This window comes from Nicotiana attenuata, chromosome 1 (assembly GCF_001879085.1).
Source record: "Nicotiana attenuata strain UT chromosome 1, NIATTr2, whole genome shotgun sequence".
Taxonomy (NCBI): Eukaryota; Viridiplantae; Streptophyta; class Magnoliopsida; order Solanales; family Solanaceae; genus Nicotiana; species Nicotiana attenuata.
The window spans coordinates 101,799,958-101,824,822 of record NC_031989.1 but is presented as its reverse complement, the minus strand read 5'-3'; the positions used below and the strand labels follow the sequence as shown (position 1 = coordinate 101,824,822).

The following is a 24,865-nucleotide window of genomic DNA, read 5'->3' as shown; positions in this document are numbered from 1 at the left end:
GGAGGATTTTTGTGTTTTTTTGGTCAAACAAGGGATACCATTGTTTGACTATTGAAATAGGGCCATAGGGGTGGGGAAGGGCGACTAAGGTGTAAAAAAATTAAAAAGGAGGTGAGTTTAATTTTCAAATTAACACATTAAGATTGGAGACTAACCATTTTTCGTATGTAAGGGCAAATATAAATATATCTCAGATCATTTCGCATAGTTTAGGACAAATTTGACTCTTTTTCTGATAATTTTAGCAATACATTTTGTTTTGATAACAGTAGTACATAAATAACAAATACTCCCTATTTTCCTGAAAACATTAATCTTTCATCAACCAACATATTACTATATCTATCCAATGTACAATATTAACACAAAACAAGGGTTTGTGGTGGAATGGTAAGTAATCTTTCATCATTAACGAGAGAGTTCGTGTTTGAGCTCTGGGTATGTATTCTCCTCTGACATTGAATTCGAATTTAATGAGACCCCAATGCAAAAACCAGATGCCGCAAGGGAAACAAAAGAAAATGTACAATCCGGTGGAAAACCAGAAAAGAAAAAAGAGAGTACACTACTAGCCAAACCTTGCAAAATTCACTAGTTAAGTAGACTAAAAACTGCACAAGCACGATCAAAGAAATACATCTTGACAAAGTTGGGCTATGTAGCAACAATTCATCCCAGTATAACTGTATATTATATGTTTTCCAAGGCTAAAAGGGCAAACAGTTAGTTATTCTTACATACAAGCATATCCCAAAACGGAACGAGAGGTAGCTGTTCAGTGAAATCCTTTCCAAAATAAGATCAGTAAATAATTCCTTAATTACTTTACAAAAGAGAACTATAATGGGGCTATACAAGAGATGCTGATTGCACAATGCTGTAATTCACTTCTGAAATTCCTACACAACTGATGTACAGTAAACTACCCTGTATTTCTCACCAAAAGATGCCATGGAAGCAGACCAAAAATATGTTCCAGAAAGGGAAGTCTCCAACATAAATAAACATAAGAGGCTATGTTTCAAGTAATTACATGTATAGGCCTCAGAAGAAGCAAAACCAGCATCAAGGAGGAGCACTGCTGATATACATGTCAGTGCTGTACATTCCAGGTGGAGATCCCAACTCTTCTATCTGCTTTTTATACTCGAGCTTTTTGGCCAACTTCCTCGTGTACTTTTCTCTACGCCTATTCTCATCCTTTATCTGATCTTGCATTCGACTTAGCTCCAGCTTCTTTTCTTCAAGTTGCTTCAATATCTCCACTCTGTCAGAAGAGAGTGGTAACTGGCTTTCCGGACAGATGACTGGAAATAGAATGTATGGTTCCCTGAACAAAAATAAAGGCAGACATTAATCAATAAGGCCCATGATGTCATGCAGATTCACTTCATCATTACAAGAAACAAATAAGTGACAGAGAAGTAGGGAAAAAAAGGTAAGTCATTGGTTATAAAGAGAAAAATAGTATGACTCGAATGAAACAGCTATCAAACACTGATGGCATAGTCTTACATACCCGAATCCAACAGATACAACTCCATTCCCTCTCATCATTCCACCATCCAAGGAAACCGCACCATCTTCTATGCAGGAACTTGCCATGTAAAGGTGCTCTCTAGACTCGTATACCTGAAGCTTACCAAGCAGGCGATAAAATAATGTCTCGCGAAGACCATGACCTGAAGCAGTTCTCAACTGCAAATGCTCTGCAGGAGGAAATATCATATTAACCGCATACCCCACAAAGCCCGGGGGAGTTTCTCCGTTGGATAAAGTAGGGAGCGGAAGAGCAAGTTCTCGTTGGAGATCACTGCTGACTCCTCGTGTATATGGTCTGAAAAGAAGCAAAAAATTTACACACTCTATGTTCAGATAGCATGATTTGTCAACTGGAGCGACAAACCTACAACCAGAACTATAAAAAACATACGAGTATAAAACAAACCGGAAAAAATAAGGTTTTTACCTTATATCCTCAAGGCATATAACCAAATATCGACCGTTGATGGAAATTCCAAGCTTAGCTGCTAATATGTCAAGAGGACTGGCGCAATTCACATTTCCATCCATTTGATACTTTTCAAGAGCTCTGGCAGCTGCACGGGATTTGCATACTACAGCAAGCATTTGATCTTCTCCTAGATATGCTGAAAACATGCTAAGACAAGAAAAGGCACTCAGTTACATCCATATGTCCAAGGATGTTTTATACTGCAATCATATAAAAGAAAAGCACGCCAATACCAACCTGCTAAGCTTATGGGTCTGAACCTCTCCAAGCAGTGCAACCACACCAAGTATGTCATTAGCATATTGAAGATGTAGCTGTTTCGATATTGGTGATCTGAGGAGCTTGTGGACAACAGCAGCTGCAGTGTCAGCCTTTCCTTCAATCCTCTCCACAACCATGTTTCTATTGTAGCCTAAGTCGTGAAAAGAATCAGGACCGATCTTTGCTGCATCCATAAGCATTTCATGTCACAATTTGTAAGATGCATTTAGTACGTCTAAAAAGAAGGCAAGGCACTCCGTTTCTAATTAGGTGATCCTCTACTAAAAATAAGCACCAATCTCTTCCTATTTAACAGATTGTTAAATTGTAGGATTATTTATGGCACCACGACAAGAAAGATGAGGAGAAGTTCTGGGAGAAAAGCACAGGACACCAGGAACAGAAAAAGAATTACAAAGACCGCCTTTTAACTGTTCAACACGCACACTGAAGTAGTAAAAACTTTTAAGAGTTTCTCTTTTAGCAATTTGTCTTTGTTCTTTCTTTGATCTTCTTCCTAAAATAACTAGCTTTTCTCCTTTAATCATAGAGTTTGAAACTGAGACGGCAACATGGACGTGGTACCACGACTTCATATTCCTACTCTTTCATTCACTTCCTTCACACGCTCAATATTGTCTAATCTTACCATCTTTACGCACATAAGACATTCACACGATGGCATTTTATAGCCAGAGAATTGAGTAGGCAGAGTTAAATCAGAAAAAGACACAGCCTCTCCATTTAACCACCTCAAGATTTACCTCATAATATTTTACATTTCCTTTCTGGCATTTATAGTCCCTTAACAATTATGGAGAGTCAGTGTTTAGTCCAGAAGATAGTTTAAAAACAAAAAGCATTCTCCGTAAAATCGAAAAAGATAAGCACACATAATAGAATATTGCCTTTGATTTCTTGTTCCACTTTACAATTTTCTAGACTACATAGCGCCAAACCATATGCAACACACTAGCATGAAAGAAACATGATAACTTCCATAGAAAGCTGAAGGCATGAGGCGCAGACAGTAGTATATAAGCATCAGTGGAATTAATACCTCCCAAGTTGGACATCTCAAGCACAATATTTGATTCCCTAAAGCGAAGTATTTCCAGATTTGCGTCACACTTGTTGATGCTTAGACCACACTTGCAAATATCATCCACAAGTTTCTGTCAAGAAACACAGCTCAAGTTTAGTGACAGTCATGCAACAATGAAGTGAATATGCCAAAAGAAAAGGATGGTAAAAATTTCATTGGTCCTTCACGCAGAACCTGCTGCTGCTTCTAACCCTCCTATTACTACTACTACTACTGTGTGTAAGAATAGTCAAGACAAAGCACTTGGAGACATACATTAGAACAGAACAGAACCATATCCTCTAAGAGATATGGTTCAAACTTCAAACATTCAGAAAGGTCATCCTCCATCACCAAAGGAAAGAATAATTTGATTGATTCACGAGAGTACCATTCGTAATTTTGAAACACATACTTACCTTTTCAAGTTGGTTTTGTAGTCTTCCTTCCAGTTCTGCGGAAGCACATGGATCCTTCAAGAGCAATATACTTCCATCAGAAAAATCATCATAGGTGTGATCATACACAATTCCTGGGGCTTTTGAATAATATGAATCCTCAAGAAGCATAAGCTCTTTCTTTCGATTTCTAGGTTGGGGAATTTCATGCTCATCGTTTACCGCCTTCTCAACATGCACCTGCACATAAAACTATGAGGTTGCGGTACTGGCAAGATAGAAATTAGTGAATCACCAAGGATAAAAACCTCTATGCTTGTCTGCAGCTCGTGGAAACGAGAGTGACTGGCTACAAAACAGAAAAGCCCTTCATTCTTTGGAAGAGGAACGGAGCGGACAATGCAGCGTCCATGATAGAAGCTGTATTTCACATTGTCTTCTCCCCTCAATGTGTCCTGCCTTATCAGAAGCGTATGAGAGTGGCCATTTTCCTCTTCATCATGGATATCTTCATCCACTTCACCAGCAGAATTTATGACCTCAAAGACAATATCTTCCAAATGAGAACCAGCGGCACAAACTTTAGGTACCTGATGTAAAGGAAACACCAGTAGAACCTTTTCAGGTGCACATTAATATTCAAATCATCTTTTCACTTATATAACAAACAAATATTTCTCTATCCCATCATATTGCCCATCTTTGAGACTTCAAATTCTTAAAGAGACATGAGTCAGGACGTCAAGAAATTGAAAACCAAGTAATTCCCAATTCTAAAGATCTGCGAATAAAAATAATTTTGGCCACACTCTATGTCAAGGCCAATGTTAGAAACTAAAAAGCACAAAAAAAAAAAGTCATGCATTCATTATTTAATATGGACAATGGTTTGTGACACAGAAATATTGAACTATTGGCAACAACTAAGGGATTGAGGAGCTCTGACAAACCTTGGATGCAACTCGCAACCATCTCTCTTCAGTTTGGAACTCTTTCTTGAGAACTACATCATCGCCAGAAAAAATAGAAAGGAAAACTGTGGGCAGAATAAATAACTGGTTAAAGGACTGGGGACCATTGATCTTGCAATTCTTCAAACACCCTTATCCCACACATTCATTGCCACCAAATAAATGGAGTCTTAATGCAACTATGAAAAAGATATTTAAGCAATAACATTATATTGGATCTGCATATTACTTAATCCAAGAGGATGAAAAAGTCTTCCTTTTTACTACTAAAGCTTTACATTGGTTAGACTCTTTCATAAGGACATCTCGATCGATGAAGTCAAATGAGTTACGTGGAAGCAAGATTACCAGCAGTCAGCACACTGCTAAGCAATAATACTGGTAGTCTGGCATCATTCCCCGCAAAAGAAGTTACGCAGGTTATGAATTTTGGATCATGATGTTAAATCAAAAAATATAAATCCTCAGTACTGCAACAACATTGATGATGTGTTAAAGCACATACCAGGTCTACCATATCCTGCTGTAACCTTCAAGGTTCCATCAAGGTTTACACACCCATGAATGTCCACCTATATCACGAGATATGAAGCTTAGAATACCCAATAGACTGTGGATCAAACAACGTAAAAAGAAACAAGAAACCTGATGAACTTACACCATTTGAACTAGAAAAGAGCAAAGGAAACTGGAAACAAGCAAGTTTAAAAGAACAAGACATCAAACACCAAGAGGCATGCACCAAGCCACCATCGCAGATAGAGATGCTTTAGCTAATTTATCAGTCCGAAAGTGTAATATATAACACCACTTATGCGTCTATGCATATATGAATGTATACAAGTTACAGAACATACAGATGCTAAAACTAAGACAACTCCTGATTGGCTCACATGACCTTGAAAACACCTACTGTCTTAATATTACTAAGCCCAAATATAAATGGATCAAGGAACTATACCGACAAGTAATAGAAGAAACATGATTGATCTAAACCAGCTATTGAGATAGGTTAAACAGAAAAGAGTAATTTGAGATTTTTGGGCTGTTTCAAGACAAAAATTCAATACAGCGGTCGTCTGCAGACCTTAGACAATTTCTCCCAGAGTCAGAACCATAAAAAGAATCCCGGCTTATCTGCAGTGACCATTGATAACTTACTAAATGACACAAGTTCCCAGATACATGGTCACCGACAGGATTTGACTTGCATAGGAACTAAATAGTTAGCTAGACTTGCATATTGCAGTTGTGGCAAAGACTAAATTAATTAAAAATTGTGCAAGTTAGGAGGTTCATGTTCCCATCTGCATCTGATTTCTTGAAACTTCATGCCAGCTGAGAAGTAAGTGACACTTTGAGACATCCCTAAATACAAATCTTGTCGTATGTAATCTGATTGAGCAAGTTAAAAAGGAAAGGAAATAGTTCTCACACTTCAAATTGCTCTAAAGCTAATAAATCAAGAAAAAACTACTAACTATCTTCTTCAATGTGCTTTCCCCTCTTACCAACTGGACTATTAGATGTACAAAAAATAGAAAGAGAAAAAAGTAAAGCAACCACCTTCAGAAAGCAATCTCCTTTTTCTAGTAAACATAATCCTTCCAGCATCAGCTTGATGTGCTCATCTTTTCTCATATGATTACCATACTTGTCAAATGTCTGTATCAAAGACAAAATTAAAATATATATATANATATATATATATATATATATATATATATATATATATATATATATATATATATAAATATATACATACAACCACACGACTTGCACGTAACAAAAGGACAACAAGGAAAAACAACTGGAGCTACATGCACTAATAAACCATAAAACAAGAATAAACAAGTGAGACATGAAAGTAAGTTTTTTCTCTACATCAACAAAGAGTAGAAGATTTCACTATCTATCAAGCGGCTTCTAAGTTTGAGATTTTCAGAAGCAACAGGCATATGCTCTTCCTCATGTCGTAAACGTAGTCAAAAATCTGAATCTTCTGATGCAAGGTTACAACTTCTTTTCACCAACATTGATGAATTGCAAGTAAAAACAGAGTTGTGGTATGACAAAGAAAAATTATTATAAATTGTACAGATTTTATAATACAGCAAGACAAAAAAGACAGCCACAGTGATTCCTGAGAGCTGAAGACTAAGTTGGAAGCTGAGCAATCCTAACCTTGCGAAATCCTTACCATTTTCAGGTCCCATTGTAGCTGCACTGATCAAACCTAACCTTGCGAAATCCTTACCATTTTCAGGTCCCATAGGTTTCAGTTTTTATCAATCATGTAGTATTATTAAAAGCAGATATAAAGAATGCTCATTGACAAACATACAGGGACCATTTATCATGTAGAATAAACGCAAGGACTGATGCATTTACCTTTTCAGAAAATAGAAAAAAAACCAAAGGATGACTGTGTTTGCCTTTTAAAAAAAAGAGCAAAGGATGGAGATACCACACTAACTTGCAATACTCTACCAATCGCAAAAGGTTTATGTCAAACTGGTCATACTGGGAAGCAAAAAGCAGACTCATTAGAGCTTGCTTTGGAACTATGGCTCTCATGTGGTTGCTTTTGTTGTAAAGAAGAAGCAACACATCTCACATCCTTCAAAGCAGGATATAGGAACTTGAACACTTCCACTTAAACTCAACACACACGCAAAAGTTGCCAGTCATATATTTTATTTCTCTCATCAATACCTAGAACAGGCACTTGCTTTATTCCACATAAGATTTTTTGCAATTTCCAACACTCTCCAAGATGAATGAACCGTCTAAGATATCAGATGATCCCATCTGTGCTAGTAGACTAGTAGTGGCTTCTCTTGCTTCCTGAAATTAGGAGCCTATATACACCTTTATTTTTCTAATAAATTGCATATCGGACACCGTTTTTTCTAATAAATTGCCTATTATACATATTTATTTCTTTTTTTTTATTAATTTCCTATTTTACACTTATATATAAATTGCTGTTATTTTGTCAAAGGGACAATTTTTTGTGCCTTGAAAATTTCAGTTACAGTGTTTTTCACAACTTAAAGCATGACAGGGGTTTTAAATACTATTAACTAGAAAATGATCCTCGTCTTAAAAGAATGCTGAATTTTAGTTCTATATGATACACAATACACCTTATGGTGATAGTAGGGTGTTGAATTAAAATTCCATTACCTCCAAAGCAAGCTCCTTAATGATCATTCCTGGAACCAATTTCTTGCCAAAATCTACAGGATGCAGAAGGACGCGTTGCAAAGGTCCAGGAATAACTATAAGCAGAGGAAAACAACTAAGGAACAGCACATATATTATATATTCTCAGTCAACGGAAAACAAAATTATACATCAATTACCTGTACAAGGAATAGCTGCTAAAACCGGGTCATCCTTTGAACATATATGTAAGGTAGCTTCATAACTTGGTCGAATCTTATCCAAGTCACTAGTTTCAATAATTACATTCTGAAGAGTGGAAAGTTTAGATATAATTCTTTATTTAGAGAAGATTTGACAAGTGTACTGTGAAGGACTTGAAGCTGGGATCATATAATGTCACCTTAAACTTCATCGTATATCTGTCACGTGAAATGAATTGATCATAGTGGCACTTGGACTCAACAACATTGGCACTAGAACTTAACTTCATCTTTATCTTTGTGTGCAACTTGAATGGAATACGATTGGAAAATCTATCATAACATGCAACGCACAAAAACTCTGGAAAAAAAGAACCAACCCTGCCAAAGAACATTTTAGACACCATCAAACTTTGTCACGAAGTGAACGAGTTGCTTATACGCAGGTGAAACAAATAGTCAGTTTGTCTCAAATAGACTGCAAAGGAAAATATGCTACAATGCAACAACGGTAAGGTTGTACTATGAAGTTTACTACCACATGCATCTGAGACTAGATGCTGATTCTTAATTGCTGATAAGTGAGATACTTAAGGCAAATGGAGAAAGAAATAAAATGTTGCATGACAGCTCTTAATTGCAGGGAAAATAAATGCTTCATAGGTTTAATCTAAATAACTCACCTCAGAAATATTGAAAACAAGGCATTATTAAGGAAACAAGGCAAGCATTATACTGACGAATATGAAACTCATTCAACTATAATAATTCTATTTCCTATCCATGCACAATTTGATAAAGTCCTCAACAGATTAAATCAAACTCCATTCCTTCACAGACTGCAAATCCAAAAGAATTAAGAGAAAACGGGCATTCAAAATTGTTGAAGATCCAAAACAAAAATAAAAGTGTCTTTCTCTAATAACTAAAACATTAGATGAGGCAATTCAAACAATCAGTGTAGGCAGAGTCTAGAGTTTGATTCTCACCACCACCCTTCAACAAAAATATTTCAACGTGCTTGGCACAGGGCTAAGAATCAGTTAGAAGCTTGTTGAAGAGCTAATATAAATAAATAAAAGTGTCCCCTCGTTAACAGTTCAAGCTTTAAGACAAGGAATGGTTCTTATCTTGTAATGGTTCTTTTACTTTATTCTCCACTCATATTAAAATGCATACAGAGTAAGTGGCCAATGGGGAGTTTCAGAAAATGGACCAATAAAAAGGGAAAGTTTTCTTTATTGAATCATACATGAGGATAGTTTTCTTATCCTAACTCTCCTCTATATCATATGTTTATCGATACAATGCAAGGTAACTAATCATTTTCTCTGTTCTTTTGACTTATAAATGCCATGAGAATTAAGAACATCAATGATATCAGATTTGTATGGCAATCTTAAGACTCAGTGCTGGAAAATTTTTCTTTTTGCACAACTGTATGTAAGAAGTCAGTTTAGAATAGAGATGCCCCACCTTACATTGAGTGTAGTCTTCCCATCACTTATAAGTTTCCAACTAGCAGCCTCGGACAATGCTTTAACACGCACTTCCTTTTCAAAATTTGTACAACTGTCTTGCTGAAAAAAGATCAATAGCAAGGAAAATCAGGGATAACAAACACATTATTCAGTATATCATACAATGGATATATAAGAACATATAACTTACAAGAGAAAATTGAAATAGGTAAACGCCTGCTTTCTGAAATATCTCTGGAAACTTCTCCTTCAGGGGGAATATATATAGACCGTTAAACCCTTTACGCGACGAAGGAGTCAATCGGCCAGAGTAAATATGACCAAGTTGTTTCCTGTCCGCTTCTGCTTCAAATTTGACCTCTAGAGTCATCTGAAAATTTTCTTTCATGATGTATTTCTGATCCAAACTTGCGGATGCAGTAATAGAACTAAAAGAAGCTGGACGAACAACGGCAACAATCTCCTCAGGAGGTTCATGTCCAGCATCAACAACATCCTGAGGTAGTGCCTGAATTTGCAACCAAATTCAGCAATTCAATGAACAAGTATAAATGTGACGTACCATCAAGATCAAACACAGCTGAAATCTGATCAATTCCAAAGATATTCAAAGTAATAGATGCTCAATAAGCCTTGCAGGAAATTTTGAAGAAAATAGAGAAAAGTGTTCCACTAGGCACAAGTACAGCAACTCCTTTACCATGCTGAATAAGTTAAGAACCCTACAGAGCTGTTCAGCTTCATCTTCGTTAACAAAAAGACTATGTCATCTGACTTGGACCCCAAGTAGAAGAATTTAGGGAATGCTATATAAAAAAAATGCAAAAAACTAGCAATCAACTGGAGAAATCATGGAAAACACAAAAATAAATCAGTAATTAAAAGAAGCAAGCTGCTTCTAGAAACTAACCCCCTCAATGCCCAAGTCTTCACATTGCTTGGCATTTAAGATGTCAATTGACGATGGAGTGCTTTTCTCTTGCTGTTTCAAGATTTGGTTCTCCCATTCCGTAATATCAACAGATAAGCACTGCAAAACATGACACTAATTATTTAGAAAAGATAGATATGTAGACAACGCAAAAAATAAACACAACTTAATTGAGCTGCAATAATATGGAGCCAAAACAAGAACCTTTCCGGTGTCGATCACACTAATCGGCAAAGATTTTGAGTCACGGATTTCTATGCTAGCACACCCTTTATCAACTATAAGGCGAGAACCGTTCTCAGCAGGGACGTTTAATGGCCTATAAGTAATCATAGTAAAGACAGGAAAGTTTCAGGTAATAGCGTTGAAGGAGGGGAACTAAAGACCTGGACAAGCAGTGACCTGAAATATTAGAAGTGAATCACTAACCTGCAGATAATTCGAGCCTCGCCTAAAAAATATAGAGAAAAATGTTACAACATCACAACAACGTCAATGGATAGGTTACAGCCGAATTTTAACACATAATGCAGCGGAGAGATATGTAATTACTTAAGCAGTAGCTAGCCATAAGATACCAAAATAGTGAGCTACTCGGAATTAAACAGGTAGAATAGCATACTCTAAGAACCACGAAATTTTGAACACTTACCACCTGATTCCCCCTGACATCCTTCAAGAATAATATATTCTAATGTGGCGAAAACATTGTTCTTGTGGAAACCCCTACAAGCTCCCTTCAAAATTTTAATCTTCTGCCCTGATTTCCAAGTTATTCCTTTCCTTCGTAAAACTTTATGAATTCTCATAACTGAAATTACAAATTACAATGATATGAGTTAACATTAATGGGAAACTACAAATTGCACCAATTCAAAAACAGGCTGCAAGATCACAATAAAATGATGCAGCTAAAAGAATTTATCATAAGGTCTACTAGATTTGTGTTTCAATCAATACCATCTGAAGAAACACCAAGCTCTTTCTTGTGCGAAGGGCTGAGTACAAAAGTAGGTTGATCCTCTCCACAGTCAACCTCCTCATCATAGCGCTCATGCATCTGAATTATCCAGTCCTGATATTGCTTCTCCACTTGCAAGAGAGTCACCTTTTTTCCATCTTTGGATATCTCAACATGAATATCTAAAAGGATTTGAAACATAAGGTGAGGAGACCTCATTGCATCGTAGTGAATAAACATTTCAACAGTGCACAGCAAACCAAAAGTTATTACCTTTCTCTTTCTCAGAAGGCTTGTTGCCAAAGTTCCTTAATGCAATGGTGTAAGGATGGTGATGGGCTAAGTCAGTCTGTGCAAATACATACAGCAGATCTCATCAGAGAAAAGAGGGAAATGCATATATACCATATCATTCTTGGAGCTTGGAACAACACTAAAGAAATACAAATCGAAGACTTGGAGTTGGGAAAGGCTTCGCTCCTGCTTAGTTGATTTACACTGTGTAATAGTTCGTGTCGTGGTACAATTTCCCTTAATTTTTAAAGGGTTGGTAGAGTACCACAAGATTTCCTAGTAGCATACCTTATACATCTATCATTTCACTTTCACTAGGAAATCTCCTGTATGACTCCCTAATTGGCCTCCTTCATTCCAATTTCCAATAATGCTACTTTGACATTACGATTGACAATCATATGGGGTCTACAGGGAAGAGATCTGGAGATAAGGCGGGCCTAAATCAATTATACTGGTAACTCAATTGCGACAACTATAAAATAACTTTTGCAGATGCTGCAGCTATCGAATACATCACTCATGCTTAACGTTTAGGTCCTAAATCAGAGGAGCTCAAGACTTCTACTTCAACATCTAGGATTTGACTTTCCTCCGAATCCTATCTAATTCACTAATTCGGGGGGGGGGGGGGGGGTGGAATATACTGAATATTTGTATTTGAAAAGGATAAGATTACTAACAGCACAAAAATAGAGGGAAGGTTCAAATTCAAAAATGTGTTAGTGATTGTTCCATAATACATGAAAAAATATGGTACAAAATAAATGATTTCTCCAGAAGATATAAAGAAATGGAACAAAATTAAAAATATAAGATTGTCATCAAGGTTGTCCTAGACAAATAGAAGCAGGTCAACAAGCAATGATACAAAATGCACGTAGTGTATGAAGTTTATTGTGTCCAGTGGTGTAAAAAGAATCAGACTGTAGAAAGATTCAAACTGTCAAAGTAAAGAATTATTAGTTGCATTTAGATTCCCCTAGTCTATTCAACAAGCTGAGTATTTCTCTTGTTTTTTACATGGTTAGTTCCTCCATTGATATATACAAAAAAACTTCTCATTTTGCATGCCAGGAAATGAATATCTGTCTTCACAAGTTGTCAGAATGCATATAAGAAAGTTGTCTTGTACCTTTGATGGTGTTGGGTTGAAACCAGCATCCGTCTCTGCAAGCAGAATATTGCTCTATGATGCATGGAACAATGACAAAGCAAAATGCATATTCATTAATTGGGAGTACATATTTGGTACAAATGGTTTTACCTACAAAACATTTTACTCTAAAGCAGCATCTCTTCAAGACTTCAGCCTTATCACCCTTTCTTAGCTTAGGTTCCATGAAGGGAAGCCAAGTCTGCAAGAAACAAAAAGTTAGTTGACATTGTTCAAGCTTGAGAATAACACAAGCATAAAATAACATATAAATAGGCACACACGCCCTTTCTTTCAAAGTTTGGAGAAATCTCATTATGAAAGTAAATTTTGGCAGATTATGGATAGTGACTGAATACAAGATTGGCGGACGTATATAGTTTGTAAATGAATAAAAGAAAGATTCTGATCGACTAACCCATCGACAATCTGGAAGTAGACGACCCAACCGCCGGACAGAAACATGACTAAAACTTTCAAAATTCTCTGTAATTCCATATCCATCCGCCTCTAGCTTTTCCAATATCACCTCAATACTCTCTTTACCCTGCAATTAAAAGCATTCACACATCCTTAAAAAGGTTTTTAAGTGCAGGATCTTTCTTTTTTCTTAGACAAGGAGGTGAATGATCTGTATGCACACCAAAATAAATTCCAAGATACATTGCAAAATACAGAACTAGAGACAGTATAGTGTCACCTGCACCACTGGAAGATAAACACACTTCAGGCGAGCATTTGCTTCTAGGGGTGATCTCTTTCCTGAGAAATTTGATCTCAGACTATAAAATCCTCTATGATAACAGGATTTAATGAAAATACTTGCTAGGTGTTTGTCGTGACAAATGACGTATATGTTACCTGAACCAACTTTTACATTGGTATCGTTTACATGAAATCTAAGTTGTAATACAAACTCAGGACCATTGCAGGACTTTAAGTTTGTGGTTGCCACCTCTCCACCTTCAATTTCTGCTAAATTAGTGCCATTGACCTGCAAATCGCATCAACTGAAAGATCTGCTGAAAAAGAAAGAGATGTCTGCTAGAACTTGCTTTGAAAATAATTGGCAAAAGGTGCTCAGATTGAGAGTTCCCAAAAAATACTAGAACTTGCTTTAACACAAATGGAAGGTGCTCTCATTGAGATTGTTCAAAATTTTGACCAATTAGTCACTTATTTTGTGGTGGTAACGCAACCAACAGATGACGAATTGTGACAGAAACTATCATAGTAGCTGAAAATTCTCACTCAAATGATGGTTTTCCGATTTTTTTGTGGTCAGTAAAGCTTATCTCTCTAACTGCATGACAAAAAGAACAGGATACTCATCAAGAAACAAATGGTACGGGCAACTGTTAGTGAAACTGCACAAAATTGAAGATTAAAAGAGAGAACAACTACCAGCACCAGTTTGAAAGAAAACAAATAGGAAATGCTCGAGATGAGGAAAAGAAACAAAGCACCATCTACGAAATGATAACAGGAAAACAATCTTTTATTTAACTCCTATAACATAGAGAAATAGGAAATCAAGTGGAAAACATGAGCGCTAGATAAAGGATGGTATCCAAGCTAAAAAAGAACATGCAGAAAGAACCTTCCTTCAATGCAAAACAGTTTTTTTTCAGTGAAATAAGAGCATTTGTGCCTCATCTGTCTTAGATAACTAATTTACGTAACAGGCTGAATTGAATTTCTTACCAGAAAAAGCTTTTCAGAGAAGTTGGACAAGAAAACATAATATCCACTATGTGAACTTACCACATGCAAAAGACTGTGAATGCTTTCTCCACTGATGCTTTACAAAGGCAACAAAAGGCAAAAAAAAAAAAAAAAGATAAAAGAGGGACGAAAAATTAAAGCAAATAATCATTTCTCAAAAATTTGAATTAAGTGCCACACAGATAATCAAAGAGGACCTTTAAGGGAATGGAAAAATGGAATGACATCAGAAGAATGAAGCAGTAAGCAAAGACTTCAAAATTCAGAAATGGAGAGAACAAGGTGCCGAGGAAGAGGATAAACTAAGTAAACGTAGTTCACAAGTAACCAGAAGTGTCTGAGACAAGCAAGATCACGCAAGGTAAAAGACTAAATGATACTGTGGCATGCAGACATAAGAGGTCACGGTGAAGAACAAATTCCACATTGGATAACATTTACATTTACAGCTCATTTGGCAACCTTCAAAAAGACGCTAAGAGGAATCCTCAACAACAAATAGATGACATTGCCAGAAAAATGGTGATCTTTAAGATCAAGAGCATGAGAACTCATCCAGAAAGAGAGGAACTCCAAGTGGAGAATTACAGAAAAACAAAAAACAAAAACATGAAGAGAAAGGACCTTTAAGAGGTTCTCAACAAAGAGTAACCAATCATCTGATACTAATTGGTATCTCATGGTTCTCTGAAAATAATACCAAAAAATAAAAATGTTTACCTAAGCTGTACAAAAGTATCTTTCCACCATTTATAAAGACATCAAGTGCATGGTATAGGAAAATTTTCATCGAGTTCTAATATATAGATACTATACCTGAAACTCAATAGGCATTATGGTTCTTCCTGTATTTGACACTTCATCACACTGCACAATGAAATAATAATGAATAAGATACCGAAGGCCAGAGTGCACAGGATAAATCCTATAAGGCAGAGAGTATCATCACATCACCACACGCCAGACTGGATAGCATCTTCAGCAACAACGGTTGTAGCTCCACATAAACCTTTTAAGTTACTTTCGAGCTCTCTAATGTCAGTTATCCAACTAAAAACTAGCTATCACAATGACTATAGGACATAAAATTTTGGAAAAGAGCTCTAGAAGTTTGAGCAACAATAACACAGCAACTACGCCTCAATCCCAAGGAAGTTGAGGAGCTATAAAAGTTTGAACAGGTCACAAAATTCCACACCAGCAGAAGTTAATATACTACAGTAGGAACTTATTATCTGTAACATACACTGAGCAAAATGCAAATCACAGAAAGGAAGAAGTGTGATGCGTGTAAATTGTAAAATCAGCAAGGCCAGTTCTAAGGTATACTACAAAAGCTGGCATACAATTGGAATATGCATTAAGCAAAAGAAACGAAAAAGGATGCTTAAAGCAACAAGTAGTAATTCAAAATCACAATAACAAGACTCTCACGTGCACATTATCTTCAGCCTCAATCAGAGTAACAAAGTTCCTAGTTGCCATATATAACAATGCTATTAATCAAATTTGAAAGTAATGAACAGGAAACAATGATCAGAAAGCGCTACTACATAAACCTCTAAAACCAACTTATCAAATAAACTCTATAAACCACTAACCTGAATATAAGGGAAGTATATATCCTTCAGTTTGTATTGTAACTGCTGTATGCTTTCGCTTCTCATCTTTGGATGAAAAATTTCAACCTGTCAATAAGGTAAGGAACAACCTGTCAATAAGGTAAGGAACAATGGTGTTCAAAAGCTGATTATATACTTTCACCAACAATTCCATAACATGTTTGAGACTTATTTCATGGAACCTTTTATTGCCACAATTAAATCGAAATCATTGATGTTCAGTGTGTTAACATATACCAAAACAACAAAGCATTTAAAGCATCAAAATGCTATGAGCAGCCTAAATCCAAACCTAAAACGATTACAGACATTTGTTCTTCGTAAAAATAATTTGGGAAACACCACAATAATAAGCCATTTCAAAACAATTTAGTAATGGAATTATTTTTCAGAGACATTGAAAAAGGTCTCAGTCCATGGAGGATACAACAAATCATAACACTATGAAGAACCACAAAGATTGGACTAAAAGGATCAATTACAATATCACTCATATCATGCTAAATTCTATTCCGAATGAAGATGATACTAAAGAACTCTAATAATAAAAGGGTCAGCAAGAGTCTGGAAGAATATTTTACTTTAGTGAAGCTACCATCAGTTGATTCTCGAATCTCATCTTCCAAGGGGTCTCTAACACTTCCATCGGTCTAAATGAAAGGAAAAAGATATAAACTTAGGAGGATAAGATAAAGAGAAAGAACCGCATACAAAGATGAGAGCCAAAATGATAAGAAGATAGCAATATTAAACAATGATGAGCACCCTCCAAGTGTGTTGAGAAGAAGAACAGCTAATCAGAGATTCTCTCTCAAGATGTAACACAAATACTTTCTTAGACTCCTTTGTCTTTGAAGAAACTGAGGCTCGTCTACAAAAAGGCATCAAGATGAAAATAAGTCCTTTATTTTGTCCAAAATGAAGCCATTATAAACTTTAGCAAGACATACCTTCCCAAATGCATAGATGCAATAGGTCCTCCATAACCAAACATACCAAAGAAAGGCTGTAAAAATAATCGCCATGTCAGATAACCTATAAACAAAAGTCAGCCAAGAGGATGGAGACACAGATAGATACAGAAACAAAATGTAGTTGGATTCCTGGCTGGGTAGTTGGATGAATTAAAAATCAAATTACGTAAGGTATAAATTGTCCAAACTGTTATTAAGAGATAAAGAGCATTTGAAGAAAAGGGGATAAAAAAGGAAGACAGAAAGTTATTTAAGTACAAGTTGGTAAGATTTCAAAGATATATCTAGAGAAACAATTATATTTTCCATTTTAATACTTGTAATGCTCTTGTTGCTTGGTTTTTTCCGTATAAAGTAGTATAAAAATAGGTCTTTGAAGAAAAGGGAATAAAAAAGGAAGATAGAAAGTTATTTAAGTACAAGTTGGTAAGATTTCAAAGATATATCTAGAGAAACAATTATATTTTCCATTTTAATACTTGTAATGCTCTTGTTGCTTGGTTTTTTCCGTATAAAATAGTATAAAAATAGGTCTTTCCTATTATCGATAGCTGACTATGAATTTCAGCTTCTGCCTCCAATGGATTATCAACTATCAACAAAATTATGCAAAGAGTAGTGTGTACATGGGGCTAAACCTTCAAATCGACAGGTATATAAATGTCAAAAGAAGCCTTACAAGGAAAAGAATTGCAAAGTAAACAAATATCAAGTTGAAGTGGGATAAAGGTATGTCTTGATGTCTCGTTATCAGATGACTCTGAATCACAACAAGAACTTTACGTAGAGGCTGCTCTTCATTGTAATAAGTACAAACTCTAGGCAACAATTGTCATTTCGTGATTTTTTGCCAAAATGGATGCAAAAAGATTTTTATGCCCATCTTACTGATCATGGGAAAGACAGTCTTGGAGAACCAATAATTTGAAGACACTATGAAATGGTAGAAATGAGTATGTCATTGAAGATTCAAGATTTCTCAAAAATTGAGATTATCTTGTGTTACTGAGTTCATTTATGTTCAAAACATTTAAGAGACAACATACATGATACTTCACAGAGCCAAGTTGCAGGGAAATGACAAGACCAAAATAAGGCATGAGTTCATTACAATGAGTAACTACCGGTCTCTATGTTCAAGCTGGACCTGTTACTAGCCCGGATATTTCAAAACTCAACAACTGCACAGTAATTCTGTGTATTGGAAATCCATTTAATAGTAGTCTTTTGGATACGGTTAAACAAACTGTATATTGGAGTTAAAAAATAACCATTAAGTATGGAGGTTTTCCTCCTATGCCTCTGTATCTCAATGATCTATGAAGAGAAGCTCCCATCTTTCCCCTGAAAACATACGACATCACAGAATAAAAATAATAAAAGAATAAAATAACAATGGAAGTGCATTAAATAACAGTAAAGATGAACTATGAAGAGAAGCTCCCATCTTTCCCCTAAAAACATACGACATCACATAATAAAAATAATAAAAAAATAAAATAACAATGAAAGTGCATTAAATAACAGTAAAGATGAAAGAACTGACAACGTAATTGAAGAGGACAGGATCAAGTTTCTAAGCTGGCTTTGAGATAGAAATCACAAAAGAATTGAATGAAGATAGTTGCAGTTAAGGTGCAAATTAGTAAAATACATGCAGCTTTCTCACTGCATCAACTCTTCAGTTCTATTTATCTGATTTGCAGTCTAGACAAACTATGCGCACTGTATTGATCACTTTCTGGAGACCCTGAGTGTTACAAAAGCATTTTACTCTTTGTTTTGATCTCTCATCGCAATGCATCAAGCCATCAAAGAAGTGCATGAGTTTCTTTATTTAAAAGAAGACATTAATCATTAATCGTTGTTCCCAAATCCGTTACAAGTGGTTTTCCCTCAATTAAAGATAAAGTCTTTCAAAACCAAATGATAGTCATTGCAACAAATAGACCTAGCATAAACTATTTTTTTGGTAAGTGCAAATAGACCTAACATAAATTCAAATAGCAGATACAAAAACAGACCTCTGATTTTTTCTGGAAGTTATTTTCAAAAGAACAACACAACAAAAACAACAACAACAACAACAACAACAACTACCCAGTATAGTCCCACAAGGTGGGGTCTGGGGAGGGTAATACATACACAGGCCTTACCCCTACCCGAAAGGGCAAAAGAACAACACACGGGAAGAAAAATAATCTATCTATATGTGAGAGAGATCTTGATGCATCAAAAGGAATGGTCTAAAACAGTCAAAAGAAAAGAGAAATTAAGGCGTTTCTGCGGAAAAGTTATTCATCCATATAACTTAAAAACTTGAACCATCTAAGACACCAACTTCCATCTTTAAGGACTGATTCAAGTGTCTTGGTGCCAACCTCAAGAAGAAGAACCTTATGCAACACATAAGAAAGTATTTATTAATTTAGAACTCAAAGTTAACTTACAGCCTTAGTCCACGTCATTCTGATAACTCATAAGTTCCCAGTTAAATCAGTGAAACAACAACTTACCACTTGACTATAGAGTTTTCAGCACTTCCATCCATACCAGGGCCTGTGTCAAATATTGTGATCCTCTTCTCAGTTAACTCTAGACTGCAAAATAAGAGAATCAGTGAACGTTATCATGGAGTGTGAGATACGAGCTATTAATCAAGATAATGAAACATCTTGTACAGAGCTATTTATCAAGACAATGATACAGCCGTAGGCGCCATTTAACATAATAGATTTACATAAGTGAAAGCCAGTGAAAGAAAAAAGTAGGAGCCAACAGGAAATAAGACGACATCCAATCTCAGTAAGATATGGTCACGATTAATAAGAAGAGCGGAGCTACACAACTACTGCCAGCAGCAGGTCAAACAAATAAGTGTGAGCACATGCAGAAAACGATAAGAATATATTATAAATCCTTGGAATTCATGTTAGGCGGCAATATCAAAAGGATCATTTAGTTTAGAAGTTAGTTGAAGCATGAACTGAATTGAATAGGAAAATTGAAACCATCCAGTATATCCGAAAAGAAAAAGGATACAGTTGATGATGGCACAGTTGCAAGGCGTTAAAATGATTAGAAAAATGAGTTACAAGTTTCTTGGGGAATTAAATTATCCAGTTTCAGGCAAGATTCATGTGAACTTTAGTCTGCAATTTAACTGAACTGGACAAAAACAAGATTACATGTTACTGTATGGGTCAAAATCCGACCATCAGATGGTTATCATTAAAGGGAACGGTAAGAGGTCGACCAAGCCATGGTCGTGCCCACGAGGTGTAATGGCGACGCGTATCTCGGCCACTGCCGAGATCAGGCCATCAGAAGACTTACACAGCAGAACGTAATACTTGGGCGAGTGAGGAAGAGCACAATCATGAGAGGACACGCTGGTTAAGAACCATTGGGTAAAAGGGAAATTGACAATATATATATAAGGAAGACAAAGCAGAAAGAAGGGGGATCTGAAGAAGAAGGAGGAAAAACAGAAGACACGAGAGAGACCTCTAAGGAACGAAGAAAGAAGTCTAGATTTCGGGTTACCAACCTTTGTAATCTCCATTGTTGAATCAATGAAGCTAGATCTCATGGTTATCAACGAGATCCCTCCCTTATCTTCTTTGCTTTTACAAATACGGAACAATATATCAAAGATGTAAGCTTATTATTTACATTTAGCGTCTTTCAATCATTCTAAGGAATGTTGCATAAACTCGGTCCCTTTGATTTTAGTACCCATTATGCTTAGATCTAAAGCCAATTATGTTTGGCTAAGATTTACCCTCTATTTTATCGTTAATTGGTTTAACTAAAAGGCTTAACACTTTTTGGTCAAAGATCACCATTTTAGGAAAACACTTGACACTCAGCTCCCAGGATGAACAATATATTGGTATACTCTCAAGTATACATTAACATCTTTAAAACAAAAAATCAGTCTTTAGTAAATATCACACTATCTCCAGTCTTTAAGAATTTGAGTTGATTACATGCTTTATTGAGCTATCCAGCTTCAAAGTTCCATACCTTATTAATCTCCTCTGGTTTGCATGATTAGACCATACAGCCTGCAATGAATTATCCTGATATACAGTGACATGAAGTTAAAGCTTATAATGATGAACATAAATAGAGAAAGTTATGTGCAATATTAGATTCTTACAATCAAATCTGCAAGTGCAGTTTCAAAAGTATATTCTTCGGGTAGCTCCTTCAACAAATCAGTATCCGGCGTAAGATCCCACATATTCTGTCAAATGCAACCATACACTCATTTAACTTATATTAACATATATGCTTGAATAGCAAGCAGCCAGAGACTGAAGTACCAACCTCATATTTATCTGCTTCGGCTGAACCATCCTGTATGGAAAATAGAAATAACAAAAGAGTTTAAGTTCCATGCACTACTAACATTGTAAATACATTAACATAATTAGGTGTTGCATTAGGTAATTCCGTGTTTAAAAAATTATTTACACTCTCAGTGCATAAGGCCCCATTTGTCCAAAAATAAGTGTCTGTTTAAAAAACTTCTCAAATAAGTGTTCGCTTATCAAATTAGCCAACTTCAAACTTCAAATATGGAATTTGAAGTTTGAAACATAGGTTTTAGGTTTTCAAAGTTTTTTTCAGTCACAACCTTCGACTATGTTTTCATGTCCAAATACAACTTCAACTTCCAGTTATTTTTTTAAACTTAACTTCAAATACTACTTTATTTAAAATAAAAAAAATATCAACCAATAACAAAAGCAAATGGGACCCAAAAAAAGGAGAAATTTGAAATAAGGAAAAACAAAATAAAACAGACATACACAAAGCCTTAACATATGAGACTTGTAATTAGGCTTAAAATTCCTGAAATCCAACGTCTTTGTTATCTTGTTCTCAAAAGCATCTACAAAATGCAAATCCTTGCTCGTCCAATAAATCTGTCTTTTGGACTTCAGGCCGAACTCTGTTCTTCCCCCAACTTTTATGCATTCTCGCTTCACTACAATGATAAAGTCCTCAACCGGCATTTCAGTGGGCGGTTCAGGTACTTGCAACTCCAAAGTTATACCATTTGGCAACAGAACCCGAAAATAACAAACTTTTTCTTCAATACCAACTTCCTCATCTGAATCAGTTTGGATTCTTAGAGCCCTAGTTGGTTTCTTCCTTGGCGTTTCTGCTGAAAAATCTTCACTCTGTCTTTTGCTCGACCTACCACATGCCAAAAACAAATGGTAGTTACATAATAATTATAATAAATAAATAAATAAATAAATTTCTTTGATGCCTGTTAAAATCAACCTTAGCGAAAGCCTAGGTATAAAGCAAAAAGAATATGCTAAACACTCGAAAAACAAAACCACACACACATATGCATATAACATACTCTATATATAGCATCTCAAAACAAAAACAAAAAAACAAAAAAGAAAACAGATTTTATACCAAATAAAGTAAAAAAGAAGAGATATTGACTGATCCTTGGCTTGAGTCAATCGATGTTTACTCTTTATAGTAATAGTATACACGTATGCATGGAAGAATAATAGAATGAACCATTTTTTTTAATTTGTGTATATATACATATGTGAAAGAAAACTTGATTAAGTGACTTACATTTTGTTTTCTTGCATCTTCAAATGGTGATTAGCAGAAAATGGATTTGCAAGGGTTACAGAAAGAAGAAATATATAGTAACAGAGAAGGTTTTGGGAGAAAATGATGAGAAAGAATTGGAAAAGACTGCGGGTAGTAAATAGGGAGTAGTACTAGCATGCAGCAGAGGCCTGAACGCTATAGTGGCCAGCTGGCGCAGTACGCACCCTTTTTTGTCTATCTGTTTTTTTCTGGGGTTACTAATAGGTGCAAGTTAGCATTTATATTCTTGAAATAGAGAGAGGAAATATGAGCACAGCTATATTGCGCCCAATGATCATTGAGCACCGCAAATTATCTGAGGCCACGTGTCTTGTACCATTTGAAATACCTGGCGTTAAAACTTAAACGGACAAAAGGAAGTGGGTCCGATTGGCTGACCTGTCAAATGTGACACGTTGATTGCTCACACCCTGCGTTCCTCACCATTTTTTATCTCCTTTTCTCGTCCATTAATATTCTTTTCTGCTGTCTTTAAAATGTTTTCGATCTTATTGGAATTTCACGAGATTTTCAAGAAAATCTCCCAAAGTTTTAACTTACTGTTATACTGAGATCTCAAATCCTGTTAACACACAATGAAAAGCATAGTTAACCTTTAAGGGGTGGTTTAGTCGCCAGTTAGAGTTTTGCAGGTATTAGTTATATATGTATTAGTTATGTAGATATTAATTATATATATTTTAGTTATGCAGGAATAAGTAATGCATGGATTAGTTATACATGTATTAGCTATACAGGGATATGCAAGGTTGAGTTATGTTGGGATTAACTACACATGGATTAGTTATGCGGGGAGTATAAGGATTAGTAATATAAATGTAATGTGAGTGTATTTATTATTAGCTTACTTTATTTTATTAAAATTGGTAGTATAGTTTAAATATATTTTTCTAAACAAAAAAAACACAAGTTTGAATAAAGGGTATTGTATAGGGTTAAATTTGGTTCATAACGCCATCACGCCAAATGGACACGTCCCTTATAATAAGGGCGACCCGAGTGAGGGCACGGCCCAAGCTGGTGAAGAAGAAGTGACGTCGTTTAGTGCCTGACCTTTTTACTGAGTAGAAGCCACCAACTTTTGTACCTTTTTGATTATTTCGAGGGAGGTCTCCTACTATATAAAGGAGACCTCCACATTGTAATAGAGAGGATGATTCTCGGATAATGCAATTTCTCTCTCTATCTCTCTCTCTTGTCTCTTTCTTGATTTTCCAACCATTGCTTCCCTCTAAGCTAAGTCTATTTCACTACGCATTGACNTGATAGAAGCGGCAAAGCTCTTCCGCCAGGGGGTTAAGCGGAAAGCTATATCCGATCCTAAGAGCGTACTCATAGAATGTGCAGAACTCGGGCCTATGCACATTGGCATAGTCCGTCCCAGCCGGAGCCATTTCAACATGGCCAGGAATGTTGTATCTAGTTCTAATGGCGTCCAGGTGAGACTGAAGCAACTCGCTATGCTCCCAGGGATAAGAGGGGCATGTCGTATTGAAATCTTTCCGGACACTCAAATCCTTCGGTACAACATTATTTACCGTTAAAGGAACAAGGGTCTTCTCCACTTCTTCCCCTTTACCATCGGAAGGGGGCGGAACCCTGGAAGAAGCGCCGTCCTTAGTCCTTTTGCTTTCTTGACGGCGTTTCACCATGATACGATTTATAAGAATGAAGTGTTAGTAATGAGAGATACGATCCTCAGAAATGGCATTTCTTTGAAAGCGATACAACTCTTGCAAGAAAGAAAGATGAAGAAACAAAGGGAAACTCTCCGAAGGTTCGAAAGATGAACCTCTTTGAACCGCTCCTCTATTTATGGGAATGAGGCACACGGAAATCGAAGAGGCACAATTCTAAAACTGGCGCGGGAAGCCAAAACGTCACGTCATGTTCTGAACAGTCTCGGGAACCCAAAAATAATGATGACGCATGAGACTGGTGACGTCACCTTAAAAAAGGGGGTC

The 24,865-nt window shown here is 36.1% G+C and overlaps 1 protein-coding gene across 1 annotated transcript; it reads right to left on the bottom strand.

The window, feature by feature from the left end:
- LOC109231428 lies at positions 660–23,031 on the bottom strand. Its single transcript, XM_019397092.1, has 38 exons — positions 22,860–23,031; positions 22,064–22,454; positions 21,579–21,608; positions 21,409–21,495; positions 21,273–21,328; positions 19,760–19,843; positions 18,515–18,587; positions 17,220–17,275; positions 17,035–17,140; positions 16,851–16,919; positions 16,249–16,335; positions 15,464–15,514; positions 13,784–13,916; positions 13,623–13,684; positions 13,341–13,469; positions 13,034–13,124; positions 12,902–12,936; positions 11,746–11,821; positions 11,472–11,654; positions 11,164–11,322; positions 10,941–10,962; positions 10,716–10,830; positions 10,491–10,610; positions 9,771–10,088; positions 9,576–9,679; positions 8,300–8,480; positions 8,097–8,205; positions 7,918–8,012; positions 6,295–6,393; positions 5,234–5,300; positions 4,708–4,793; positions 4,066–4,347; positions 3,779–3,997; positions 3,336–3,450; positions 2,252–2,459; positions 1,970–2,161; positions 1,520–1,837; positions 660–1,330 (listed from the first exon to the last, which is right to left on the bottom strand). The coding sequence occupies exons 1-38, from the start codon at positions 22,874–22,876 to the stop codon at positions 1,066–1,068; spliced, it is 4,890 nt and encodes a 1,629-aa protein (XP_019252637.1). The 5' UTR covers positions 22,877–23,031; the 3' UTR covers positions 660–1,065.

Coding starts and splice junctions, on each gene's coding strand:
- LOC109231428 (XM_019397092.1), bottom strand. Junction 11,822..12,901: donor TCAACCCAACACCATCAAAG/GTACAAGACAAC, acceptor GTATTTGCACAG/ACTGACTTAGCCCATCACCA. Junction 3,998..4,065: donor AGCTGCAGACAAGCATAGAG/GTTTTTATCCTT, acceptor TTTTATGTGCAG/GTGCATGTTGAGAAGGCGGT.